Genomic DNA, 26,449 nt, shown 5'->3' with positions numbered 1-26,449 from the left:
TGAGTGCTGTAAGAGTTTAATTGTAAGACAAAAGCGCTACTACATTATAATCTAAACATAAGTAATCTTTCAGAAAAGAAAACTTAGTGCAAATTAAAGCCCCATGAAAGCCCACTATCAATTTCATTTGAAGACTCTACAAGTAGGCTTCCAGAACTGGAAACATTTGGCTCCAACAGAATTTGCTTGGGGAGAACGTGTCTTGAAAATGTTAAATGGTACAGAGAACATCATGTTAGTTTAAAATCAAGTCAACCAGGTACTAAAAAAAAGACAAAAAAAAAAAAGACATGCTGATAAGGTCTTAATACATAAAACGAATTGATTAGTAGTAGCATGCTTTATATATCAGTGATTGTAGAAGCAATTTACAACAAAGTTCTGAGCATTTCAAAGTTTTACTTACTGCCTATAATAATCAAAGAGCCATCTTCAAATTAAAAAAAAAAAAGACTCCTCTTTTCATCAGCCTCAGAAACTGGTGTTTCATAAAAATGTGATTAAGCTCTATGTAATCCAAGATCATCCACACAACCAAAAAAAAAAAAAAAAAAAAAAATCCGATTACTCCTTTTCAGTATTTATTCAAAGAGCTCCCATGACATGTCAAATGTCACATTTAGGGACTGGCATTAACAGCCCTCTTAAGTTTCTTTTAATACTTTTTTTTTTTTTTTTGCTAAGAGAAATAAGAAGCCAAGAACGTAGCCTTCTTTACAAGTTCTAGAGTGCAAACAGAATACAGCCTGTCTTACGACAAAACAAAATGTACATGAATTAACCTTGAAGTGGATCCTTGCCAAAACCAAGTGACGTAAGGTGGGTTTCCCAAAATAGAATCCAATCATCTCCATTACCACTGTGCAATGAATTGGTGCCCATCTGTATACTTTCTTTGAAGACTTTAAAGAATTCCTCCCGTAACAACTAAAATAACGAATATAGATCACTTATAACAAGGACATCTTGCTCTTACTTAGGATCTAACTCCTATAAAAGCACTTCATCCTTTTTAAGTAGTACAATCATTCTGTAAGGTCCTTTTTTCCTTGTTCTTATAAGACCTGCCTGTCCCCCAAAATTCCCTGCCTTTACAGGGCTTACTGGGAAAAACTTACTAACACTTAGCAATTAACTTACTGCCGGCCTTCCTAAATTACAGTCTCTCGATACCACATTCCTTACCTAGGGCTATATACTATGGCCATTTATAGTGGGAGGCTGCTAGAAATCACATCCTTCCTGGAATCTAAAAGGTGCTGAGGTTAACAGGGCAACATAGAACCAGCCCAATGCAAGGCAATACTAGCAAGTCAATTTCAGTTGGAGATAACTGAGTACCAACTCATAATAATAATGCAATGGATGACTAAGATCAGTGACAAACCACAAGAGGGCAGAGGCAAGATACAGACAATATAGGGAGTGCACTGGTTGTAGAACATTTTAAAATAATAAAAACCAACTCATCATATTCCCAGCCGACAGCCATCCCTACACCTCCTCCTTTCCCCCATTTGGTACACTGCTATTGCTCACTGCCACTTTGTACTGTGTTAGAACGCTAAAAATCAATTCTTTCGAGCTAGACTTAGGGTCCATGGTTAAAATGCTGAGTGGTTTTGCTAAACATACTTTTGTTTGTCTTTACACAAGAGGTAAAAAGAAAAAGAGAGTTTAACTTTCACCATCTTAAAGCATTAGTGTAGAAGATCACTTGGGGTGTGTGAAATACAGAATCTCAGGCAACACTCCCTAACAAATCTGATTTGTTAATATTAGGTGATGCTGGCTGGGTGTGGTGGCTCACGCCTGTCATCCCAGCACTCTGGGAGGCTGAGGCAGGAGGATCGCTCAAGGTGAGGAGTTTGAAACCAGCCTGAGCAAGAACAAGACCCCATCTCTACTAAAAATAGAAGGAAATTAATTGGCCAACTAAAAATATATAGGAAAAAAAAAAATTAGTCAGGCACAGTGGCTCATGCCTGTAGTCCCAGCTACTCGGGAGGCTGAAGCAGGAGGATCGCTTGAGCCCAGGAGTTTGAGGTTGCTGTGAGCGAGGCTGGCGCCTTGGCACTCACTCTAGCCTGGGTGACAGAGTGAGACTCTGTTCTCAAAACAAAACAGGGCCGGGCGCGGTGGCTCACGGCCGAGGCGGGCGGATTGCTTGAGGTCAGGAGTTCGAAACCACCCTGAGCAAGAGTGAGACCTCGTCTCTACTATAAATAGAAATAAAATTAATTGGCCAACTAATATATATAAAAAAAAAATTAGCTGGGCATGGTGGCACATGCCTGTAGTCCCAGCTACTCAGGAGGAGGCTGAGGCAGGAGGATGGCTGGAGCCCAGGAGTTGGAGGTTGCTGTGAGCGAGGCTGATGCCACGGCACTCTAGCCCGGGTGAGAGTGAGAATCTGTCCTCAAAACAAAACAAAAAAAAAAATTAAGTGATGCTGATGTAGACAGCCTACAAGGCCTCTTTGAAAAGCCAAGCAGATTATAATCAACCTGTCCCAATATACCAGATTCCAGGCAACTGATAGCAATTAACAGGCCAGGCAGATTCAACTTGTACAAACTGGGCATTTACCTTGCCAGAAGCAGTTTACCCAATGGAAATTTCCAGGCAAGACTCTAAACTATGCTAATAGTTTAAATACGGCAGTAATGAAGAAAGGGTGTACCCCCCCCCCAACCTTGCCAAAAGTAGCTTAAAAAAAAAAAATCGCTTTATAGTTTAAGGTCATCTTCAAATGTTAGTGCACTGATAAATCGCACTCTTAAAACTGCATCCAAATAAATTTACTATACTGAGAAGTATCACGGTATTCATGCATGGATCTAGATTCTGACATTTCAGATGAAACGAATCCCATGCGCCGTTCTAATAAACTTCAGGGGACTAAAAAATAAAATAAAATGAAAAACAAGAAAAATTAAATTAAAAATTAAAAAATTAAAAAAAAAGAAACTGATCCCAAATGAAATAAACTCACACAGTTCAGCATCGACACAAATACTGTGGCTAATTAATAGGTTCAGTTTACCCCCATAATATGCCGAAATAAAAAAAAAAAAAAATAGGTTCAGTGATTCTGTTTTTCAAAATATCCTCCTAAACTATAGAGTGCTTTTCAAAGCGCAAGACAGTCTTAAAAACTATAAAAAAGAAACTTTCCAGGCAGAATCAAAGCACACTGACTAAATTACTTTCTAAAGTATGGGACACACAAAGGCCTGATAACTGGATCCTAACATCAGGGAGACTACCTTTCAGAATCTAAGCACAAACTGTCACCTGGACAGGTGGTTCCACACACAAGCACTGGATTCTAACCTGTGCACAACGCAGCAATTGCCGTCCCGGTGTGGGAAGAGGAATACAGTCACATGACCTGCACTTAAGGCTGGGGAAGGGATGAAGAGGAGGACACCCAGGACCCCAGAAAGGAGAAATTAACTCACCTGGTACGAGACACCTAGTCACCCAAAAGGTATCAAAATCGGATGAGGACAGCAGGCTTAGGACGCTCATCATTTGAGTGGTAAGTGGGACTGGTAGTTCTAACAAGAGCCTACGAAACTGAGAATTGAGAATCACATAACACTACGTCCATCAGTAAATACAGGTTGGTTCTATGATAAACTAGCAGACTACTTACTACTTTTACTTTGTTGGCCAAATTTTAGAAGGGTACCGAGTTTCCTGTTAATATTTTAATTTACCTGTCCCTTTTTTTTTCCCCCTAAATCTCTCACCACCGACCGCCCACACTCAAAAACGCTGCTAAAGATAAACCGTATTATTTATGCCCAGTGACTACTGAAATCCTAAAACCCAGTAATTTATAAAAAACTGTTGGGGGGAGACATTCAAAAATCATACCAACTAAGAGACAACAGAAACACAATTTTAGAAGCTGCCAAGCTTTTAAATAAACGGTTAACCGAGCAGACTTCAAGAAAACTGAATATTTTGCCAGCTTTCAACAGTGAGGCTATAACGCAGAATGCCCACAAAAGCTTATGATTTGGCAGCCCAAGTAACTGTAGAAATACGGAGTAAAAAGGGGCTAAAGGCTGGGCGTGGTGGCTCACGCCTGTAATACACTCTGGGAGGCTGAGGTGGGAGGACTGCTCAAGGTCAGGAGTTCGAGACCAGCCTGAGCAAGAGCGAGAGCCCTGTCTCTACTGAAAATACAAATTAATTGAACAAATTAGAAAAAGAAAGAAAAAAAATTAGCCGGGTGTGGTGGCACATGCCCGTAGTCCCAGCTACTCGGGAGGCTGAGGCAGGAGGATCGCTTGAGCCCAGGAGTTGGAGGTTGCTGTGAGCTAGGCTGATGCCAGGGCACTCTAGCCCGGGCGACAGAGTGAGACTCCTGTTTCAAAAATTAAAAAATGTATAAAAAGGGGCTAAAGAGATTGACTGAGAGTGTCTGACCGTTAAACTCCCGGATTCTCTGTCCTGTGGGACAACTGAGTGCCTCTCCCCGCACCCGGGCAGAGACTTAGTCTCGGAAGCAGGCGAGAGAGGACTGTCTGGACTGAACGGGCACGGTGATGAAAATATGTGAATTAAAGTAGTTTACTTGTAAGATCCCTCAGCCTCGTTCCCCCAAGTGGGATCTGAACACTGGCAGCCGGGATTTCTACTCTTCAGGCGGGAGGGTGGAAGAATTCTCTGGTGAGCCTGACCAGCTTGAAAAAAAACAAAAAACAAAGATGTATCAAGACGGTCCTCAATGAAATGACACAGCCAGATCACCCACGAGCGAACCCCACGGTTTGACAAACTGACTCCCCTCCCGGCCCAACACGCATATTCACAACCCCCAGTTAGCTTTTAGAATGTTCCACTCCTAAACAGTGAGCCAAGGATCACCAGACGTCTCAGGAAAATTTCTAACAGGAAAACCAGAAGCCAGAGCAACACCAAGATTAAAGCATCTTGGAAGTGACGAACTTACTTGTAAACAAGTTTTCACTAGTAACCTTAGAAAAGAGCAAAAGACAATGTGTCCATGTAATGTGTTCCTATTTATAACAGATGGTGGGGTGGGGCCTTAGAATTTAAGAGATGACTGAAATTTGTCATCAGTGTTAGAAGATTCAAATTGTAGAAATTGCTCAGAAGATAAACAGACGAAACTAGAAAATAGAAAAAAAAAAAAAAATGTATGTCCAGGGCTCATGCCAAAATAACAAGAATTCCAGAGAAAAAAGATTAGGGTGGTGGATGGGAAAAGAAATGAGTTCAGTAAGATTTCCGGTATCTGAAGAACAAGTTCGCACAGTGACAACACACTTTTGAGTGCCCAGCACAATGGGTGAAATAAACCCAAGACACAGTCATGAAACTTAAGAACACCAGTGACACAGGTGAAATGCTAACTTCAGAAAAAGATTTTGTATGTAGTGTCCAGAGCTAAAATATCTTATTTCTTTATACCAACCCTGGAATCCTCTATCCAGCCAAACTAATCCAGTACAGACAATGACCTTTTTTAGACAGGAAGGCCTCCGAGCTACCGCAAAGATGAGCTGCACCAAAGAGTCACAGGACCTGGGGAACAAAGGATCTAAAAATCAGAGTCAAACAGAACCTCAGAAATGATGAAGCCCCAGAGCTCAACAGTTACCCGACAATTCTTACATGGCATTCAAGATTTAGCTTGGCTAATGAAATGCTTCCAGTTCAGACTGGAATATGGAAAACCACCAAGAAAACACGAGACTGGTAATCAGCAAATAGCTTTGTATGAAAGGAAAAATTTTCAAGTTCTGTAGAAGTTTAGAAATAAACTAGTGCCCGGCAGACAGAATATGTAGGCCAAGAGGTAATGCCTGAAATGGATCTGAGAATAGCACTTTAGAAACGTGACTTAGATGTATAAAAACCGAACGACTTAAAAATCAGCTTAGGAGATGTTTTTCTGCAAACTCTTTAGACTTCAGGGACAATAAAAGTTGTTTTTCCTGAAAGCCAGGCGTTGGGGATGATCTCCAAAACTACAACAAAATTACTGGGTCAAACAAATCTGAGTACAGCTTTAGTCTATCATTTTCTACTAATTAAATCTGAAAATAATACAGGGCTTGTAAACACTTTAACAAAGAATCAAAATTAATCTGGTAGCATTTCCTTAAGCCGGGCTAAACCCGTTTTCAACCCAGTTTTTAGCCCCCCTTTAAAAATTTTTATGTAGGATAGTTACATAAAATAAGCAGTGTTTCCACGATACTAAGACTCATCCCAGTTTGACAGCCCCAAACAGATCTTTTTCACTGACTTACATCAGGGGTCAGCAAACTTTTTCTGTAAAGGGCAAGACAGTAAATATTTTAGGCTTTGTGGGTCTGTCATAACCACTCAACTCTGTCACTGTACAACAAAAGCAGCCATACACACTAAACAAATGAGCACAGCTGTACTGCACTATTATTTCCACAAAAACAGGCTGCAGGCCCCCAATTTAGATCGCCACCATGAAAATTTAACTTACTTTAATAATACTGTCTGCTCATTAAAACGTTTGCTTACTTGGAGAGAGCAAATTCTTATCAGATACAATTTAACTCCACAAAAGAAAAAAGATAATCGCTTTGCTATATAACTATTAGACCACTTCTCATTTACTACTTTTTTCTAACTATTCTAAATAGTCTGGTTTGAAGTAACTGACTAAACAGAGTCTTAAATTACCACCCAAGGTTGAACACGTATTAAAATTCACTTGAACAGTAACTACGAAGGATTTTCCATCTAAGTTGATGGGTATCAATTCCCTGAACCCTAAAAACAGAAACCAAGAACCTTCCAACTCGAAATCTATCAATTCGTACAATTTCGCAGATAAAACAAATGATAGGAAAGACTATTTTTGGACTTAATCCTAATGCTATCACAGACTCCCGGTTACACTTTCTTAGAATAACTCAAAACTCCCAGGTACACTTTTCAAATCCTAGTCTGGGATATCCTTAAGGCCCTCACAAAGAAAAAAAAAAAAAAAAAACCTAAAAACTTTTTGAAGAAATGGGAAGTAAAATCAAAACAAATAAGCACACACACATAAGCACAGTATACATTTCTTTAATCCTCCCTCCATACTTTAATGTCTATAAAGTATAAGCCCACCACAGCTCTAAATATCTCTCTGAACTTAGCTGCATTTCTATAATTAACAAGATTTTTTTAAGTCCTCATTTTTTATTTAATGGAAGCATAAAACATTATTTGTGCAAAAGAATTCTTGCACATTTATCCATATTTGTTCTAAAAAGCACAATACATATTAAGCAAAAACTGAGCATTGGGGGAAATATTCATATAAATCTTAATGGCTACATAAAGGAAGTAGTATTAAAACAACCAACAAACAAATTGACTACATTGATTCACTTCCGATTTGGACAGGGAGGACACGTTGTGGCAAAAATCAGATTTTGCTAAAAGGATTTAAAATGTCACTGCAACTTTAACCATGTCCTCGATTTTGACAAGGTTTATTATTCTCCACATTTTTTTTTGCTTCTAATAATAGCTGGAATCCATGACAATTTTTAATATTCCTCAATTTTTCCTATTCTGATGATAAAAGAGCCAATACATTTTTATACAAAAGGATTTATTAAAAAACCAGTAAGACACTACTACATCATGACACTGTCACACTGGGCTTTTAACACAAGACTTGCTCTACAATACTGGGAGGGAAGGGCATAAAACACAAATTGATTCTGAAGCATAGCAATTAAGAAATAAAACAATGAAAGCAAATTTCTTTTAATGAGAACTCAGAATTAAACTTCAGAGGGACCCAACGTCATACTTCCATTCGGGGACTTGATACAAAAAATTTAGTTTGAACTGCTATTAGCAGGTGGCAGGAGCCACCTTCAAATGAATCTTCAAATTGGAAAATACTGCTTTCACCACCTGGAGAGAAAAAGAAAAAAAAAAAAAAGTCACTCGAGGTAGGCCGCCACACTTAACCAAAAAGTTACATAAAACTGAGTTATCCCTATGTTCCACTATATGTAAATACTGTATAACATTAAATGTGTGGTATGTTTTATAAAATTAAAGCTGAACAGTAGAGTCCATGAGCTGTAAATCCACATGTGCACCACTCGTTTAAGATACGATATTGCTTTCACAAGTATTCTTTAAGATCACAAAAGTTTTAAGTATTTACCCAAAGAACTCATTAAAAGGTCAGTCAATTTGGTAATAGTTTGACCCAAGAGCATCTACTATTTAAACTTATTTTATTGGATCAGCATATTTCTTGTCCATCACAAGTTTTATACAACTAAAAGAAAAAGTTATCTATTATAAATAATTATATAGGCAGTTGTCACAACAGGAATTCAGCTCAAGAACTTCTTGCAATTACTGCTACAACGTCTATAAATGGGAAAAGCAAGCATTAAAATAGATTAATAAAATATAAAATTAAGACTGGAAAATCCAGAGACAAGCTGTATCCTTAGAAGAATAAATAGTTAAAATTATTCAGTAAGCTGACGTATTTAACCATTACTGGGCCTGTAAAAAATGCATTAAAATTACATTACAAATAGTTTTTTTAAAAAGCAAAGAAATAAGTGAAGGCAAAGCTTGAAGTATCCATTTTATTTTATAATGCTGATACAGGATGTTGGAAGAGACCATACCAAACGGCAGCATTCGAGAGCGAGAGCATCTCGTACCCTGTCCGCATTGAGCGGGCCTGTGAGAATCGTGAAGTCAGCGCGACACAGGGCCTGCAAGGAAGTTCCCGCTGGCGGGTACAAACAAGGTATAATGTCAGAGTTAGTAGGCAACACTTTTTTGCAGCTATTCCTTAATTTGTACCCATTAGCAGTACTTTACCTGTTAACTTTACTGACTTGTTAATAATAGGACAAAAAGTCAAAAAGCTTATAAGCACCTGTGTTACATAACTCGAAAAGTCACTACGTTACAATACGGTAAGCACTTCTGGGTGCTGTGAAACTCTAAAATAATAGTAAGCATTGTTTTATATACAAAAAGATTATATAAATTACTATTTTAAATGAGAGAAATCTATTTTTTTTTTAGAACATACCTTTTGGGGATAAGTTGCAAATGGAATAATTTAGTATGGTTTGTAGCTATTTTGATGACCGCCTCGCCTGGATACTTTCCCATAACCACTCTGCTGGTCTAAAATAAAACAAGTGTTAGAACCTGGTCTGTAGTGGTTACATGCTAATAACCAGAACAATGCCTACTTTTCAATAAGGTCAAAAAATCAGGGATATCTTAATTCCCAAGTGTGAAAAATTCACCCTGAGCAATCATTTTGCGAGTGCCTACAAGGGGAGGCCCTCAGAGTGGGTGGATTACGTGAGCTCTTGTATGAAACGGGAGATAATCAATCCCCTGACCCCTACGGTTTTTCAAGGGTTCAGGTTTCAAAGCAGGGATAGTTGACCTTTTCACAACCACCAGGCAAAACCATCTTAAAATTTGGAACAGGAGATTGTCGACCACAATCAATGCTTCCGTACCTTGTGCCCTTCTAAGCAAAGGGCCCCAATCTCACCCAATCCATCTTTGCTGACCTCCTTCTGACTTTAGTTAGCCTATTATTGTGCAGCAGGCCTAGTCACCTAAGAAAAGAATGTAACTCCAAGAACTGGTCTAACCAAAGAAGGAAAAAAACACCACCTAAGACAATGCTATCAATGCAACCTCTCTCTCCTCCAAAAGAATGTTAAGACTGCTTCTCCAGCAAAACCCCGTCTCTGATAACTTGTTGCCACAGATCGAGGGGGGAGGGGGAGACAGCCATCTCAGTTGCACAATGAAGTCAGGGCTTCCCGTGTCTAAATTTCAAGTTTTTTGCTCTATCAAGCTCAACACCTGTTGTAAATGAGTTTCTATGTTAATAATCCTAAAGTGAGGATACGAATTTAACTGGCAACATGTGATATTTATTCCATTTTTATAAGATTAAGACACATCATGCCAAGATTATTGGATGGTCCAAGAATTGACATTTAGAGAATACCTCGAAGCTTTCTAGATCTGAACTAAGCTTAAAATTTTCAAATGCAAGAAAAACAAAAGCCCAGCAAACACATCCAGTGACACACATACACTCTGCCCTTACGGTGTGCATGTGATGCAGGCTGGGAGGAACCTAGCAATCAAGTGGCTGCAGTTTCAAGTTTCCAGGGATGTGGAACCTGAAGACAGTTGCACTTGGCAAAGCTACGCTGACCTTTCTACCTATCCAAATTTGTACAGAATCAATGTCAAATAGCAGTTAATATAAAAAGCATAGTACTTACTGCTATAATCACCATATCCATAGTAGTTGTTGTAACCAGTGTAGTCATATCCTCCATAACCACCGTAACCTTGGCTGTTATATCCATAGTTGCCATAGCCTTGATTCCAATAGTTACTATATCCCTGGTTCCAGTTCTGACTGGGGCCTGCAGCACATTAATAGGTTCACTAAAGTCAGAAGATCAGCAAAGATCTTTACTTCAGGATAATTAAAAAGCAGAAAAGCGTAAGATAGAGTAAACTTAGGCTCTAGCTTACCACCACCTCTTCCACGGGCTCTTCCTGCAAATCCTCCTCTAGATCCCCACTGCTGCTGCTGCTGGTACTGTTCCTTCGACATGGCTACTTTTATTTCACACTAAAAGAGAAAAATTATGTCATTAAGCTGACTCAAGTTGCTCGAGAAGTTTATAATAACCAGAACCGCCAATGCTACTTAAATAATTGGCTACTTTGATGCTCTCCTCAAAATCAGTTTATCAATTAAATCAGCCATTAGTGCGTAAGAATAATCACTTATGATATCCAAAGTAGTGTTTGCTGGAGATACATTACTTCATTCTATTTGTCATCACGTTCTAAAACAATTCTGGTAAAAGCCTAGATGAAAATTCGTTTAAAAATAACAAATGTATCCCTCTTGCTCCCCAATAAAAGCAAAAAAAAAGTGGATGAATGCCTTTGATAAATAAGAAGCCCATGAAATGTCTTTAACGCACACACATGCGAACTGATGCCTTTACAGGAAGCTAGAAGATTAAACTCCCTACGACAGCTATTGATAGTCGGCTCTGCAAGTAAACGTAGGCTTAACTTACTTTACTAAGACCAACATTGTGGTATTTCTTTTCCATTATCTTCTTCACTGGTTCTTCTTCCTTAAAGGTAATAAAGCAGAATCCACGCCTCTTATTGGTCTTGTTGTCCATGGGGAGCTCTATGGATTCCACCTGTTACCAAAAAATCAAGTTTTAATATGATAGGCACTAATAATTTGCATTTTTGTAATATTAAAAGGACAAGTTTAGTAGGTAAAAAATGCAGGAACGTATTGAGCCCTGGAGCTCTATTCAGCTAGGCCTCTCCCTCTTCATCCTAACCCTTCGAAAGGGGTTCTTCAAACGGGAACATCCACTCCCCACCTAAAGCCTCACAACTAATCACAAAAGTGAGATTCACGACATTTGCTACCTAACTCAAGGGTCACAGACTCAAATGCCCACAGAGAACAAGGAGAAAACAGTCAATTTTAAGAAAAACCAGAATTAAAATGTCTGCATTTGGGAGAAAATGAGGAGTGGGGTGGTGAGAACTACCAAAGACAGGAGAGTACATGACATGCCCTACTCAGTCTTGGAGATACCGCCACGCAGGAACGCAGTGGCAGTTCCAATGCTGCTTGGTCTTGCAAATATTTAAGAAGAGCTAGATACTCAGATTTTTGTGGACAGGAGCTCAATTCCTAAATACTAACAACAAAACATATAGTCTGTTTGAATCAAATAATAATAATAAAAAAAACCTGCAGGCTGCATCTGGGGCCTAAGGTCACACAATTCTCAACCTTACGACTCCTTCATTCATAAAAGAAGCCTCTGTACCTATTTCACTGATGAGTCCATAATCCGTCTCATTAAATTTGCACTTAAATGTGTTTAAGTTGCTATGGTGCCATACCCTATTCTTAATTCATTTCTTTCCTATCCCAAACAATTTGCTTTCTATTCTGGATCTCTTCTTCCTATCAGTTGTATTTTTCTTTCTTCTACTAACTTGATAAATTTCTGCCTGTTACATCTGGCATACCCTGTGCCTAGCTATACTTCGCATACAGTGGGCGTTCGATAAAAGAGGGGAGAAGGCAATCACCTAACCTTGAAGGCCTGCTAAGTATTTACAGTATCCTCATTCCAAAATATATCATAAAATCTGCCCTAGTAGTTTTGAAAAACCCAGTGACACTGAGTCCACTTAATGTGACAATCACATTCACCCTAATTGTGACAAACTGGGTCAAAACGTTTGTAACATACCTCACCAAAACCACCAAAGTACTCCCTTATTTTCTCTTCAGGTGTATCTGGAGAAAGGCCACCAACAAAAATTTTTTTAACCGGCTCTTTTGTTTTCATTGCTTTGGCCCTTTTAGGATCAATCACTTTCCCATTCAATTTATGTTCTTTCTGATCCATGACCTAAGGAAATTGAAGTTTTCATTTTAAATATGTCTTAAACTAAAGTTCAGACTATAAACTTACTTAAAAATAACTAGTTAAATATAGCTAATGCCAGGCCTACGTTGAATGGCTCAGGATTAAACTGTCAAGTCACATGGTGATGTAACATCAACCAACATACACCCCTGTTTAAATCTAAAGATCAGGCCAGGAGTGGTGGCTCACGCCTGTAACCCTAGCACTCTGGGAGGACTGCTTGAGCTCAGGAGTTCCAGACCAGCCTGAGCAAGACCCAAAGCCCGTCTCTACTGAAAAATTAGAAAAATTATCTGGACAACTAAAAATATATAGAAAAAATTAGCCGGGCGTGGTGGCGCATGCCTGTAGTCCCAGCTACTCAGGAGGCTGAGGCAGGAGGATCGCTTGAGCCCAGGAGTTGGAGGTTGCTGTGAGCGAGGCTGACGCCACGGCACTCTAGCCCGGGCTACAGAGTGAGACTATGTCTCAAAAAAATAAATAAATGAATAAATAAATCTAAAGATCAGTAAGGTGTGTGAGTGTCAGAGGGGACAGAGGGCGGGAATCATCACCTTTAACTGCCAGCAACATACACAAAACATGGGCTACTTCCCTTTAAGCCCAGGACCAAAATGATGATTTGGTCAAAAGTTGCTTGCCTCACAAAATTTCAAAACCTGTATTTCTGTGAACGTATTACAACACATCCTTTTAATTAGGCGTCTTTAAGTCTCAGTATTTTTCAAAGTTAACTTTAAAGTTCAGTAGAGCCTGGCACAAAAATTACGCAGAAAGCAATTCCTGAATCCGCCTCACTTCATAAAATTTATTGGCAAGAACTAGTATCCTTTCTTTCTATACTCGCAGAAGGGGAACCACCAGTGGGCAAAGTCACTGTATCACACTATCCATGTTTTAGTATTGTATATTAACTGATGAGAACACGTAACACACTACCTTATCTACACTCTCCGACTCTTTAAATAGCACAAAGCCAAAACCCCTTGATCGCCCTGTGATAGGATCTAACTTCAGAGTGCAGTCTACAACTTCACCAAATTTGGAAAAGTAGTCCTTCAGATCTTTCTTTGTAGTGTCCCAGCTAAGGCCTCCTATAAACATTTTCCTGTAAAGACAAAAAGCAATATTAAAATGCTAAAAAAAAAAAAATTTTTTTTAAATTTTACCTTAAATAACATTCATATCAATAACACACCTTTTCCAAACTGCACCAATCTACTGGGCAGTATATTAAAAGAACACCCTATTCCAGAATGTTCTGCGTATCACTGCTGCTCCTGAATAATTACAATAGTGAGCAAGCAGCAAATTAAGTCTTTCAACTTGCTAAAAAGACAAATGTATACCCAAAGTAAAAATACCGTACATTTAGTTTTTCTTAAATTACAAGTTAAATGTTAAAAACAGAATCTTAGCTTCAATTTTATCTTCCAAATCGTTATTAAACTTGTCAAAAAGCTATGAAGTCTCCAGTGATCACAGCAACCAGCATCATGTCTATGCTGAAGCTCCTTTTCTACTTTGAACAGTTTTCTCATTAACAAAATTACTTAGCACGTAAAATGGAAAATTTGGAAAATTCTGTGTCACAATTAAGTTGTGAACCAACTTTTTTGATGTGCTAAGACTCCTCAGTAAAGACAAAAGTAATCTGTAATGTAAATAATTTAGTAAAAATTATCCACTGAAGCACAACCCACTAATTCACTTTTTATTTACAGTAGAAGGATTTATTTACAGTCTATTTACAGTAGAACCTCAGTTAACCAGCAATAAAATACTGAAGCCTTTAAAAATGCTAAAAGTGGCAGGTGGTAAGTAGAAAACCACCAAGACACTTTAAGACCCCATATATATATTCAAAATAGAAAAAAAATTAAGATAAAGTCTTATGAACATTATTACAGCAAAATGCCAGCAAGCTCAGCTCTGGCAGCTGTGACCCCTTTCAAATCTGCTCCTACTGCATGTCCCTCCCCCCCACCAAAAGGGGTACCCTACACCTCACCTCCTACTCTTTAAAGTGACAGGACTGTAGATTTTTATCTTAAGAGTTAACTGTCAGAATTTGTTATGTGATGGCTCAGTATTTCACCACGAGAATAACCTCAAGCTCACTCAACATACTCTCATCTTCACAACCGAGGGCGGGTCTTGAGCAGGGATGGGGGTGTGGTCCTAACTTAAAGCTCTGCACAGAAATTAAAGGCGGCCTTTCATTAGGAAGCATCTCCTTCTTGTGGGCTTGTAGGGTATTGCCACCAAGGCCCATTCTTGTATCATGAAGCCAATTAATTGTCCCTTTACTTCTCCTCCTAGAAGATGCCTGATTAACTGAGGTGCTACTGATCTTACTCTAGTATTTTACCAGACTTGTTTTACTTCTAATGACAAAACTAACTTTTAGTGCAAAAGAAATCTTACTTTAGACATATACTGTATTTCCCATTTCAGGTTAGATTTTCAGCTTGTACAGTTGTCTACAGCTGGGCCTTTCATATATTTAATTTTCAGGACTTACTCAAAATTTCCATGCCTGAAGTAAGGCTTATAAAACCCTTTTGGTATTTTATAATCAATTTGAACATAACAAACACATCCATAATGTTTTGTGTAGGTATTTTAAATATTTACTTATTGCTAATTCCATGGAAAAATTTTGGATTGGATTATTTTCTCAATAATATACATGTTCTTTCATTTGAATAATGTGCCTTCTAAGATATAAGCCTTATTTACATAATTTGCTATTAAACACCTTATTTAACCTAAAGGTCAAGAGTACTTCCTTCACAGATGAAAGTTCATTACCAACATTCACTCTTTCAAAGGGAGGACACTATCTTTTTAGTAAGAGAACTGACTATAAAGCAATGACCTCTTGCTCAGATGTCCATGGCCAAGTTCTAGAACAGAAACAACTTCAATTAAGTTGAGATTTAACTACTGTTACCATTTCTACTATTACAGAAATTTACCATCGATAATTGAACAGTTTGAAATTATTTCAGCCTGAAAAGAACAGTTATAACATAAGCCTTATTTTAAAAAGCTGAAGTTCAAAGGTAAGAAAATTCTGTCTGACCTATTCATCAGATATATAGAGACAGAACTGGTTTTGATTTTATTTAACCAATGTTTAAATAACATAAGCAATGTTTATGCTGGGGAAGTGTCCTAAATTTAAAATTAAGAAACAAAACAATTATGAAGGAATAAAAGCGCCAAGAATGAGGCATGTTCTATTAGTATTCACAAGCCCCAAATATTTTTGACAGATAGGAAGTAGATTTTCTTAAATATTACATAAGCAGACTAATTAATCAACAGACCCAGTTAAGTGCTAAGAAACTCCTCACCTTGAACATAGTATTTATTATAGAAGTTGTTCAATGTGCCTACCTTAGAGCTGTAAAGGGTCACTGAAGACACTATCCTTCCTAAACTACTTATCAAATCCCACTTATCCAGAATATTAAGTATTCTGGTCAACTAGTTCTCAGAAAACTAGAACAAAATATTTAGTAAAAAACTTTCAGCTCCCCAACGCCTTTAAAGAAAGTAAGAAGCCATGTAATTCCACTTCCTTATAGCACTGTCCACCTTGCCTAATCTTTCCCCAATTGTTTAACCTTCAACTATTTGGAATGATTTTTTTCTAACATATCACACACTCTTCTGCCTTCTTAAACTTCAAATACAGTAGCAATGATTTAATACTCTATAGATCAGCCATCACTAATATATTATGCCAAAACAGAATGCCCACTGGGTCTTCTGAAATTAAAGAGCTATTTATTAATACACCAAGTAGTATATCTCATTTCTTCACAAGTTCTACTTTTCATTTTTGCCAGATTAATCACCAGTTGTTCCAAATTGTCTCCCTTTCTCTTTTGTGGAGTAAACAGCCAGCTCTCAAACTTTCCAAATTTCATGACAAGAGTAAATAGTCTGAGCAACAGCTTAAGTGGCTCTTTGAGACAACTGTTAATTAATATTTTGGCAGCCAGAAAGCACTCTGGCTTTTTCTTCTGCTCTAATTAAGAAAGGTTGCTGAACAACTGATAACCTGGTAGGTGAATAGGCTACAATGAAGACAAACTGTGCCAAATCCGTTCCACCTTTACTAAACAGAACATATTAACTCCATTCCATCTTTGTTCAGTAGGCACGGCGAGCTATAGCTGTGCAATACAGTGGGAGATAGGTCTGTTTACCTTAATTACGAATAAACAGACACTTAGTTCAGCCTCCCAGAATGTTGGCATGCACTATCTCATTCAAACTGAGATGGAATAATACCAATGTAACTTATCTGTATTTCCTACGACTGTATAAAGCACCAACACCTACTGTCTGTCCAGATGATCTCTGCTGCCTTGAACAGGACTCATTTGCAAACTGCTGTCACCTGCAGAGGTGCACTTTCCAGTGGAGTGGAGACAGGACTCCAGAAACATCCTAAGCAGCCAAGCTAAAACTACCAAGACTTGTTCAGGCAGCAACAAAAACGGCCCCTAACGCTGCAACGTAAGCTTAAAACCTGACCTTTAGTCATAAGTGAATAAATCCCAATTAAAATGTAGTACTTCATCTCGAGTATTTTATTAGCAAAATTTAATTTCTTAATCCTAGCTATGAAGTAAATATTCAGCACCCCAAAGGCTGAACACAGTATTCGATATAACATACCTACTCAACGGTAGAAGCCTCTGCTTTCACACTGATGTTACACAAAATTATAAAATTAAATGACGAGCATGAAGTTATACAACTCAGCGCAGTGTCAGAATTTAGGGTGTTTTGTGGGACACTATCACCTTTTAATGCAAGTAAGTTTAGAGGCAATAAAGCCAAACTGGCTAGGTTTAAATTCTACACCTATCACTTACTGACTGTATGACCCAAAGTAAAAAAATAAAATCCCGAGACTGTTTACCCATCTGTAAAGAGCCTACCTCAGATATCTGCAGTGAGGATTAAATGAGTTAATACACTTAAAGGGCACAGAACAGTCTGCCACACCCTAAGTGCCCAGTAAAAATAAGTTACTGTTTTGAAGGGGCAAAGCACAGTCTAAACATAACTTAATAAAGCAACATTTTCATTTACTCAATGGCCTTTTGCTAGCTGCACAGGATTTATAAACTTTCAGCAAAAAAGGGAAGATAAAAGGCCAAGAGGAATTTTATATAAATGGATCCTAAGATTATTTTCAATGCTGCAGGCTTGAAATAACCTAGAAATTTCATCTATTTTACATATATGCCAGTAATTTGAGTACAGAATAATTTAAAACATAAAAGGCAATAATTATGGAACAATGCCAGCCGGTGGAAATATTCCGATTTAATAATCATTTTCTCCCCCATTAATAAACTTATTTGGACTCTTGAGGTCACTAGGTTTAACACTCTGGAATCTTAGGTATTTTATTTATAGAGACTTCCCTTAGTAAGCCTTCCTGTGAAACACCTTATTCAAGGCAAAATGTTAAATACCATTATACTCCCTCCCAATTTTGGAATAGTATTCTTTAAAAAAAAAGTATTTCATAACTTTAAACACTTCCTATCAACTCATGATCTTAATTAACATGTGGCTTCATAACAAGTTCTGACAGTTTTAAAAGATACAACAGAATGTCCACCTGATACACATTTCAGGTATGAAACATAACTGATCAATCACTGTCACCTTTTAGAGTAATGTAACTCAGCACACCATTAATCCTTACTTAATTTGTCTGGTATTTTACCCATTGTAATTATCCTATTAAAATCCTAAGGATTGGTTGATGAACCATAATGAAATCTCCCCAGCACATCAGATATAATTATTTTTCTTTAGAAATTATAGATTTATTTTAGTTGTATCACTTGTTACCTATGGGGGGGTTACTTTGCAACTAAATAATATCACATGGTAGGGCATTTACTTTAGAATTTGTCAGAAAATGACCCTTGGAGGTATCTTGACAAACTTTTAAAAAGTTCAAAAAATAATCAGCCTTTTTAAGATCTGATCTGGTGTACAATACATGGAAACCACTTTTTAACTATTTAAAAGACAGACATTTAGGTGGGCCAATAAACAAATTCTCCCCCAAAATCCTTTATCGTCAATAAAAATATAAGTTCTAGTATTATTTCCCCATTATTAAAGACTAGGTATTCCTTCCCCAGCTTTCTATAAATGTTAAGATGACATCTTCAAGGTAAGTGTGAAAAAGAAATATTTTTATTCGAGACTAATGTACAATAGATCAAACATTTTCAAAGCAAGATTAATCGCTCTATATTAAATCTCATTACTGCATGCTTCAGAATAAACCTAAATGATGACTACAGAAAAGATAGCTCAGCTGAAAATACGTGACATCTACTAAACTAAAAATGGCAGTTTTAAAACATAAACTTTAAATGCTTAATCCAACATTTCCCTTTTTTTCTTCATTACAAGGAAGCATGACATCTTGTATTTTTACTTTTTAAATAAAACTCTCAATCAGCTTTATAAGGTAAACTCCCATTTACCTAGAGGTTAAGGAATGGTGTTTCCTTAACCTAGAGGTTAAGGTTCTGGTTAACTGAGATTACTACAAATTAACAATTTATTTTCTATAATCAGAAAATAATTCACCTTTCTTAATTTTTAGAATCTTTCAACGCTTTAAGATCACATTACTTTTTAAAAATATAAGGGAAAATTTGCAGGAGATTCATCCCATGACATTGTCTGTTGGTTGCTTCTTGAGAGCATCTGCTCATAATCTCACCCGTCTTACTCGTAAAACTAAAGGGAGAGAGAGATTTCCTAGCTCTGTGGTAGTCTGAAGTCTAGATAAGCAGGAGTTTACAGTGCAAGACCGGATGCTTAAAGCTACCAATCTTGATTATTGGCCAAACACACTGCCAGTAAGTAGTCTGGCAAGTCTTCCCTCCCCACCCCCATTCTTAAATACCTAGCTCCAACATATAATATACTCCAGAAACTAAAACATGCTTACCTTTACTCCACAGGAGTAAATCACTGGCAGTATCAACTATTAGGGCACTGGATAAATACACACAAGCTATGAAAGCAGGCTATGCAGGCAATCTTCCTGTGGTGAGCACTGATTCCAACACACAGTCAGCAAACCAAGTAACAAACACGGTGTATTACCTGAAACCACACTGTTGGAAGTGAAGCAACAGAAAGAGACCCCCCGCTTCTAGCATCCAGTTCACAGTGCCCTATCTACTAAAACGGTGAAGCAGAACTAAAGTCAAATCAAACTGGGACTAACACAAGTTACGCTTCGCTCCATTTGTGGATCTGCACACTCCTGAGGTGCGCAGATTTAAGTGGAATGGGGAAAAAGGTTGTTATTCTACTCCTTTTTAAATGCTTTCAAGCATGGTGTGCATTATCACTTGAAGGCTAAAACTAATCATCCTTCTGGTTGGCCATAAAGCACAAACTGAAACAGACTCAAAATGTTTTTATTTAAGACAAGTATGTCTATCTCAAAAAACCCTGAAAAACTTAAATGGCACGGTCCAATTCCAAACTTAGAAGGACAGATGATTTTTAGTATTTTTCATAACAGAGGACAATTTAAAATGAAATAAACAGTCCTTCTTTAAATGTTCATCATCAAGATTCGGGGGGCATCAATTTCTGCAATGTTAACCCTGGAAACCTGTCAAAGGTTCCAAAGAATGCTAACAATATTCTAAACTTTACTATTTAAATAAACCCAACTTTACTGTATCAAAGGCCAGTAATTTGGCATGAGACTGCTCTAGAAGTAATTGTTTCACAAAGCAAACAATGTTCAGATTGCTCCAGAACACTAGAGTATAGATTATAATCGCAAATATTTAAAACAAAAAAAATGTGAGCCCATACTTTTAAGATTAGACAGGAGACAACCTACAGCAAAATTCACAGAATCCCCATATAGGAAGAATCAAACTTGCGTCTATACGCTAGTAGTCATGAGACCAGATCTACTGTCCTGTTAGAGAAGCACTGCTGTACTTTGGCTTATTAAGTGAATGGGACTAGTTTGCTTCCTACTCAATCCAATGCAGGAAAGTCAATGTACCTACCTTGCAAAATTATCTGATCACTAACATTCTAGTTTCCCGCTAATTCTTTAAATTTTAAAAACACTGCACCCAGGGAGCTTGCTACATGGCCAGACACTAAAATTTTAAAGTACCTACCCCAAAAGAACTGTAGCACTGCAGAGAATAGAATGAATTCACACCACAAAGCAAAATGGGAACTTCCAATGCAATTGCTTAGAAATAAAAACTAGGGATGTTAATGCTGGAAAGAGTAAATCGAGATGAACTCAGGAAGGCATTTTACTATGGAAATAAATACTTATTCTAAAGCACCAAGGTATACTGTAGAAACATTCAGAAGTATAAAAGGAATGCATTCCTAAAAACAACTATCCATTTCTTTACATGCAAAAGGAAAAACTGTCTAAAACAAATTACTAAAGTACTTTAGGATAAAATTATAATCACTTTATTCTCAAATAAGACCTGTAGAAGGAAATGCACCTAGAATTGTTTAAGAAGTTAAATTTAGATGATTTCACATCTACTAACCAGTCTTATCCTCACTATTGAGACTATCTTATAAAACTGTCACCCCAAATCCCTCAAAATGAGAGGCAGGGAAAGGAATTGGAGTGGCAAGTGCAGACACCAACAAGATTTAAGGTTTTGAAGTGTTGTTTTTTTTCCCCAAAAAAGGAAAACAGTTATCTGGAATAAGATAAACTGCATGACTGGGCAGTTAAAAATGTCAAATATTAGACCTTAAAAATGAGAACTACGTTTTTTATAACTGTAACTTAAAATGAACCTAAGTAAAATCTTATTTTCAGTGAATGGCAATTGGTCATAATCTAAAATGTTCATTAACTGTGAACATTTGTTCTTTTCTGATTAAGAGGTCACCCATAAAAGTTGTAAAATTATAGTCTTAGGTAGCAAGGCAAGTATAATTATTTTAAGAGTCAAAACAATTTCCTTAATAAAAGTTTATGTCATTCCTAATTACTCAAAACAGTTACTTACGTAAGAGTCAAAATATGTAATGGAGAAAGAGGTACAGTTATAGTTTAATCTTAATGTGCCATTATCCACTAGCAATGAAACTGAACTGTCAGGGCCTACTAGTCACCAATTGGAACAATGTTCATCTAAACATCTGTATTCTATAGGTCAAACTCTGACCCCAGTCAATCTTTTATCCTTTTTGTTTTCCTTTTGCCTATTATCTCCAATCTACTTTTTCTCCAATCTAAAACTGGACGGATTTCAGAGGATGAGAGTAAGTAAATCTTTTGTAAAATCTGAATGTTATACCAAACGGGCTCCTAGGATTTGAACACAGAATGTAGTCTGTGCAGATGTAAGGCAACTATCTGCAAATTACTGGCCTTCTCATCTCCAGTGTTGGTGGATACAAAGCCCTGAAAATTCAAATATGATCCTAAAACCAGAAAGACTGACATATAGGGGAAGGGAAAGGATGCATAAAAAGAATACTCAACCTACCAGCCTCCAAAGAGAAGTCATGCAATTTTGAATACATGTCAACCAACTGTAATTAATAGTCCAGCCAAATCACACTGAAAATAAAAAATCTGGTAAGAGCTGTAGTGGACAGCCACATTAGCCCACCTCTGAATGGTACATATCCAATTCTTATTAAAGGTGTATTTACAAATATGGTTGGTGCTAAAAAGAAACATTTTTGCATAATACACACAGTACTACTTTAAAGAACTGTTTTACTTTTGACATTGCCAGCATATTTCAGTATAACATGCAAGACACTTTAAACACACAATATTTCGTATCAAGTAGTCTTAATGTTTACTATTAAACTTAAGAATTCCAAGAAAAATATTTTTCATCTTAACATATGGGAAAATTACAGTATTTCTTCTTGCCCAGATATAAAAATATCATTACGAATGATATTTAGCTTAAATTGGCCAAACGGCAATTACATGCATTACCACAGACCAAATACCATGTAATGGCATCAATTTTGCCCAAAGATTACACACGACGTCTAGAAAGCTTCTATACCCCAGGTACAAGACATCCTACTGTACTGACGTCTAGAATTTCCTGGGGATCAATGGGCAACTAGCCAATACACAGCCTCTGCATGTTATGACTACTGAAACCTTTATAATACAGAAATAAAATGTAAAAGTTTTACCATTCTTCCCGCTGTGCCGTCGCTGCTTCAGAGTGTCGTGGGGAGGAGTTTGAATGGCTAGGGAATTAACAACCGGTACAGCAACCAATCAAAATTCTAGTTTTAGTTTTTGACATTGTTAGGGTTAAAAACTTTAATTCATTTACACTTCAGTTCAACAGTAGGTAACTACAAAGGCAGCTGCTTTGGTGATTTGAAAACTCAGGGCTGATTGAAAGCCTGCCCCAAACAGCAAGTTTTATGCAATTAATCATTTTGGTGCCTCTGTCCAAAGAACAGATTTCAGAAAACAAAAACCAAAATGGCTTTAAAGTTTCCAAATATTAAACATATTCCTTTCTCAAATTAAGCTACATACACTTTTCAAGATTAGTTCTTGTTTCATTCATAAAAGTTCGTTTCCCCTCTCACCTCCACTCCCCCAAAGCCAGTACAATCAGCAAAACTGCCTGACAAGAGTCTGCCTGGGCTGGGATTGTTAAATTCTATATTCCAAAGAGCTCTCCACCCTCCTTCCCCCCCCCTCCCCAAATCCTGTGCTCTTTCCAGCAAAGAAAACTGTGTTTTCTAATACTGGGTTAATTTTACCTTCCACCAACACCTTCCTCGTTATAGTGAGAAAAATTCGCACACACACACACCCATTACAAAAAGGAATGGAAGTGTCAACCTAAGATCAGTCAATAACGGGCGTTAGGAAAAATCCAACGAAGAACCCCGATTTTAGTCCCCCCTGCTAACTCCCATGTATTATGCTCCCGCTCTCAAAGGCTGCATCATTTCAATGTATTTCATGCAGCCTTAGACAGTACATGCAACTGCTACTCCAACTAGAGGAAGCAAGTTAGTACTCAAAAACCTGCAAAATAGAAAAAAATTATCCCATGGCACGTTACAGGATTTGTTCCCGTTAGGAAAGAAAGGGCGGGGTGGGGCCTCCTTTTAAGTGGGTGAGAGAGGGCGGGAAGGAGAAATCAAAAGGGCCCAAAAAAAAAAAAAGGAGCCTGGACACCAGAAAATGAGTAGAATGGGGGCCAAAAAAAAAAAAAAAAAAGCAAGGCGTACAGAAAGCGTTAAGGTAAGAGCGCGATCTGCGCAAAACGTCTGGGGGAACCCCCCACCCCCATAGCGCAGGGCGCGAAAAGGGTGCGCGGTTAGAATAACCGGCGGGGCGGGGCAGGGGCAGGGGCAGGGGCAGGGCGGAGGTGCGGGCCCCGCCGGCCGGGAACTCCACGGGAGCCCGCCGGGCAGAGCAGGCGCACCAGCCACCAGCACGCTCCGGCTGCGCTCCAGGCCGGGCCCGCAGGCCTCACCGGGCCCGCAGGCCTCACGCGAGCGGGCGAGCGAGCGAGCCACCCATCGTGCGTGCATGCATGCATACATTCGTGCAAGCAACCAAGCAAGCAATGCACGCACGCACGCCGCCGGGGCAGACGGCCCAAGTCCCGGGGCGAAACTTAACGACACCCCAAAACAACAGCAGCAGCAGCAGCAGCAGCAGCGCCTGAAAAACACTTGGCCTGCAAAAAAAAAAAAAAAAAAAAAAGGCAAAAGCAGGCGGCGCGGGAAACAAGAGTCCCGGAAGGACAAGCCTCCGCGGACACCCCCCCCTCCGCCCAAAAAAAAAAAAAAAAAAAAACCCATGTGCTTGCTTATCATCATCGTATCGGGACGGTGCAAGAGCAACGAGCAAAAGGACAAACAGAAAAAAAGAAAAAACCCTTAGCCATCCACACGGAAAGGCTTTCGTATAGCTTGTTTGCATTTTTTTTTTTTTTTTTTGCGCAGGACTTTTTTTGGGGGGGGGGCAGCAGAGGGGAAAAGGGAGCCAAAAAAAAAAAAAGAAAAACAACAACGATGCACCCCCCCCCCCAACGCTTCTCCACGCTCTGCAGGCGGGAAAAGGAAAGGAAAAAAAAAAAAAAAAAAAAAGACACGGGGCGGCCCGGGCGCGGGAGGCGGAGGGCGGGCCGGGCGCCGCGCGGTGACGGCGGAAGGAGGGCCCGCGCGCGGTGGGGGAGGGGGCGGCGGCGGGCCGGGCAGCGCTGCGGGCCCCGGGGAGCCCGGCCGGCGGCGCGGGGAGGCCGCCCGGGGGCCCGGCGGGGGGAGGGGAGGAGGAGGAAGAGGAGGAGGAGGAGGATGGGACGAGCCGGGCCTCGCTCTCCTCCCGGGCCGCCCCTTACTCACCCTTCGTCCTCCTCGTTCTTGCTGGCGTCGATCTTCGCCCCTTCCGACTCGGCGCTGCCGCCCTCCGCGCCGCCGCCGGCCGCCGCGCCGCCGCCGCCGCCCCCGGTCCCGGCGCCGCTTCCCGCCGCCGCCGCCGCTGCCCCCTGCGCCGCCGCCGCCGCCATGGCTCCCTCCTGCTCGCCCGCCGGGCCGCCCGCCGCCGCCGCCGCCGCCGCCCCGTCCCCGCCGAACTGCTCCTCCGACATCGCGCTACCGCCGCCGCCGCCGCCGCCGCCGCCGCGAACCGAAACCAGCAGCGAAGGGATCCCCGCCGCCGCCGCCGCCGCCGCCGCCGCCGCGCGCCCGCGCCCGCTCGCCAAGCACCACGCCGCACCGCAGGACACGGACGGCGCGCGCGCGGCTGCCCAGCCTCCTGCGCCTCTGCCCGGCCGCTGCCCGCCTCGCCTCCCGCTCCCGCGCGGCGCACGCTCCCGCTCTCGCCCGCGAAGAGGAACCAGGAAAAAAAAGCAGCAGCAGCAGCGGCGGCCGCGCTCGCCTCCTCCTCGCTTTAATGGCGCCGCCGCGGACCACCTAAAATGGCCGACGGAAGAACGGCGCGTCCCGGTCACGTGACGCGAGAGCGCGCCCTTTGCGCCTCCCCCGCCCCCCGCCCCCTCCCGCGCTCGCTCGCTCGCTCTCTCTCTCTCTGGTCTCCCGCTAGTTTTGTTTCCCCCCCCGCCCCCCTCCTCCTTCCTCCTGGGTCCCGCCCTCTCGCTGCCTTTTATACCTTCCTCTCTCACGCGCAGCGCCGCACGGCGTGGCGTGGCGTAGCGTAGCGGGGGGGGGGGTGGGGGGGCTTTTAAGAGGAACCGGAAGTGACGCGCGATGCGACGGCCCGCGCGGGGACCATGGAGAACAAGGAGCGCCGTTTGGAAGGCGCAGCTAGAGGGGCCGCTTCCTCTGGCCCCGCCCTTACAGCGGGGGATGCTGGGAGTCCGGTCGCTCTCTTCCCATCGCGCGCCGCCGCCGCCGCCGCCTCAGGAGCGAGCGGGCGGGAAGGAGGCTACGTCAGGCCCCGGCTGTGGTGGCGCCTCCCCGAAGGCGGCGTCGCGGGGAGGAGCGGCAGGCTCGCTCCGCGGCCTCCTGAGGCGGGAAGCGCCGCGTCCCCGGCTCTGTCGCCGCCAGGACCGGGTGACATTGCGCTTCCCCGTCCGAGCCGCGCGGGCTGCCCGAGGCCGCCCGTGACGACGGCTTCTTTTTCTCTTCAGATTTGTTTTTCCACGGAGGGTTTTTTTTTTCCCCCCTTTATATATATATTTTTTCTAATTTTATAACTTAAAAATTTTTTTTTTCTTCATGTCTTTATTTTTGAGAATTTTATCTTCCTATCTTTAAAGCATTTAAAGTATTTTTTAAAGTTCTGTCACGTAGGGTCTTTGCCTCCCTGCTTTTCCGCTTGAAGTTTTTTTGTTTTTTTTCTTGTCAAAAGA

General features: G+C 40.4%; 1 protein-coding gene across 7 annotated transcripts; it reads right to left on the bottom strand.

Annotated features, from left to right (window-relative positions):
- HNRNPD (heterogeneous nuclear ribonucleoprotein D) lies at positions 1 to 25,571 on the bottom strand. 7 transcript variants are annotated; one of them, XR_012915737.1, is made up of 10 exons: positions 24,981 to 25,570; positions 22,794 to 22,850; positions 13,482 to 13,650; positions 12,363 to 12,524; positions 11,148 to 11,279; positions 10,588 to 10,687; positions 10,329 to 10,475; positions 9,098 to 9,195; positions 4,592 to 7,941; positions 1 to 3,582 (listed from the first exon to the last, which is right to left on the bottom strand). XR_012915737.1 is itself a non-coding variant. In XM_020285272.2 (9 exons), the coding sequence occupies exons 1-8, from the start codon at positions 25,223 to 25,225 to the stop codon at positions 9,128 to 9,130; spliced, it is 1,080 nt and encodes a 359-aa protein (XP_020140861.2). In that variant the 5' UTR covers positions 25,226 to 25,570; the 3' UTR covers positions 1 to 7,941; positions 9,098 to 9,127. The 7 variants fall into 7 exon arrangements, 6 of the variants coding, with proteins under 6 accessions (XP_020140861.2, XP_020140862.2, XP_020140863.2 ...); XM_020285272.2 differs by having other exon boundaries at positions 1 to 7,941; XM_075998677.1 differs by lacking the exons at positions 1 to 3,582; positions 4,592 to 7,941 and adding an exon at positions 8,623 to 8,788 and having other exon boundaries at positions 24,981 to 25,571.
- Between the last annotated feature and the right edge of the window lie 878 nt (positions 25,572 to 26,449).

Source organism: Microcebus murinus, chromosome 29 (assembly GCF_040939455.1).
Source record: "Microcebus murinus isolate Inina chromosome 29, M.murinus_Inina_mat1.0, whole genome shotgun sequence".
Lineage (NCBI taxonomy): Eukaryota > Metazoa > Chordata > Mammalia > Primates > Cheirogaleidae > Microcebus > Microcebus murinus.
This window is presented reverse-complemented; position numbering and strand designations above follow the sequence as displayed.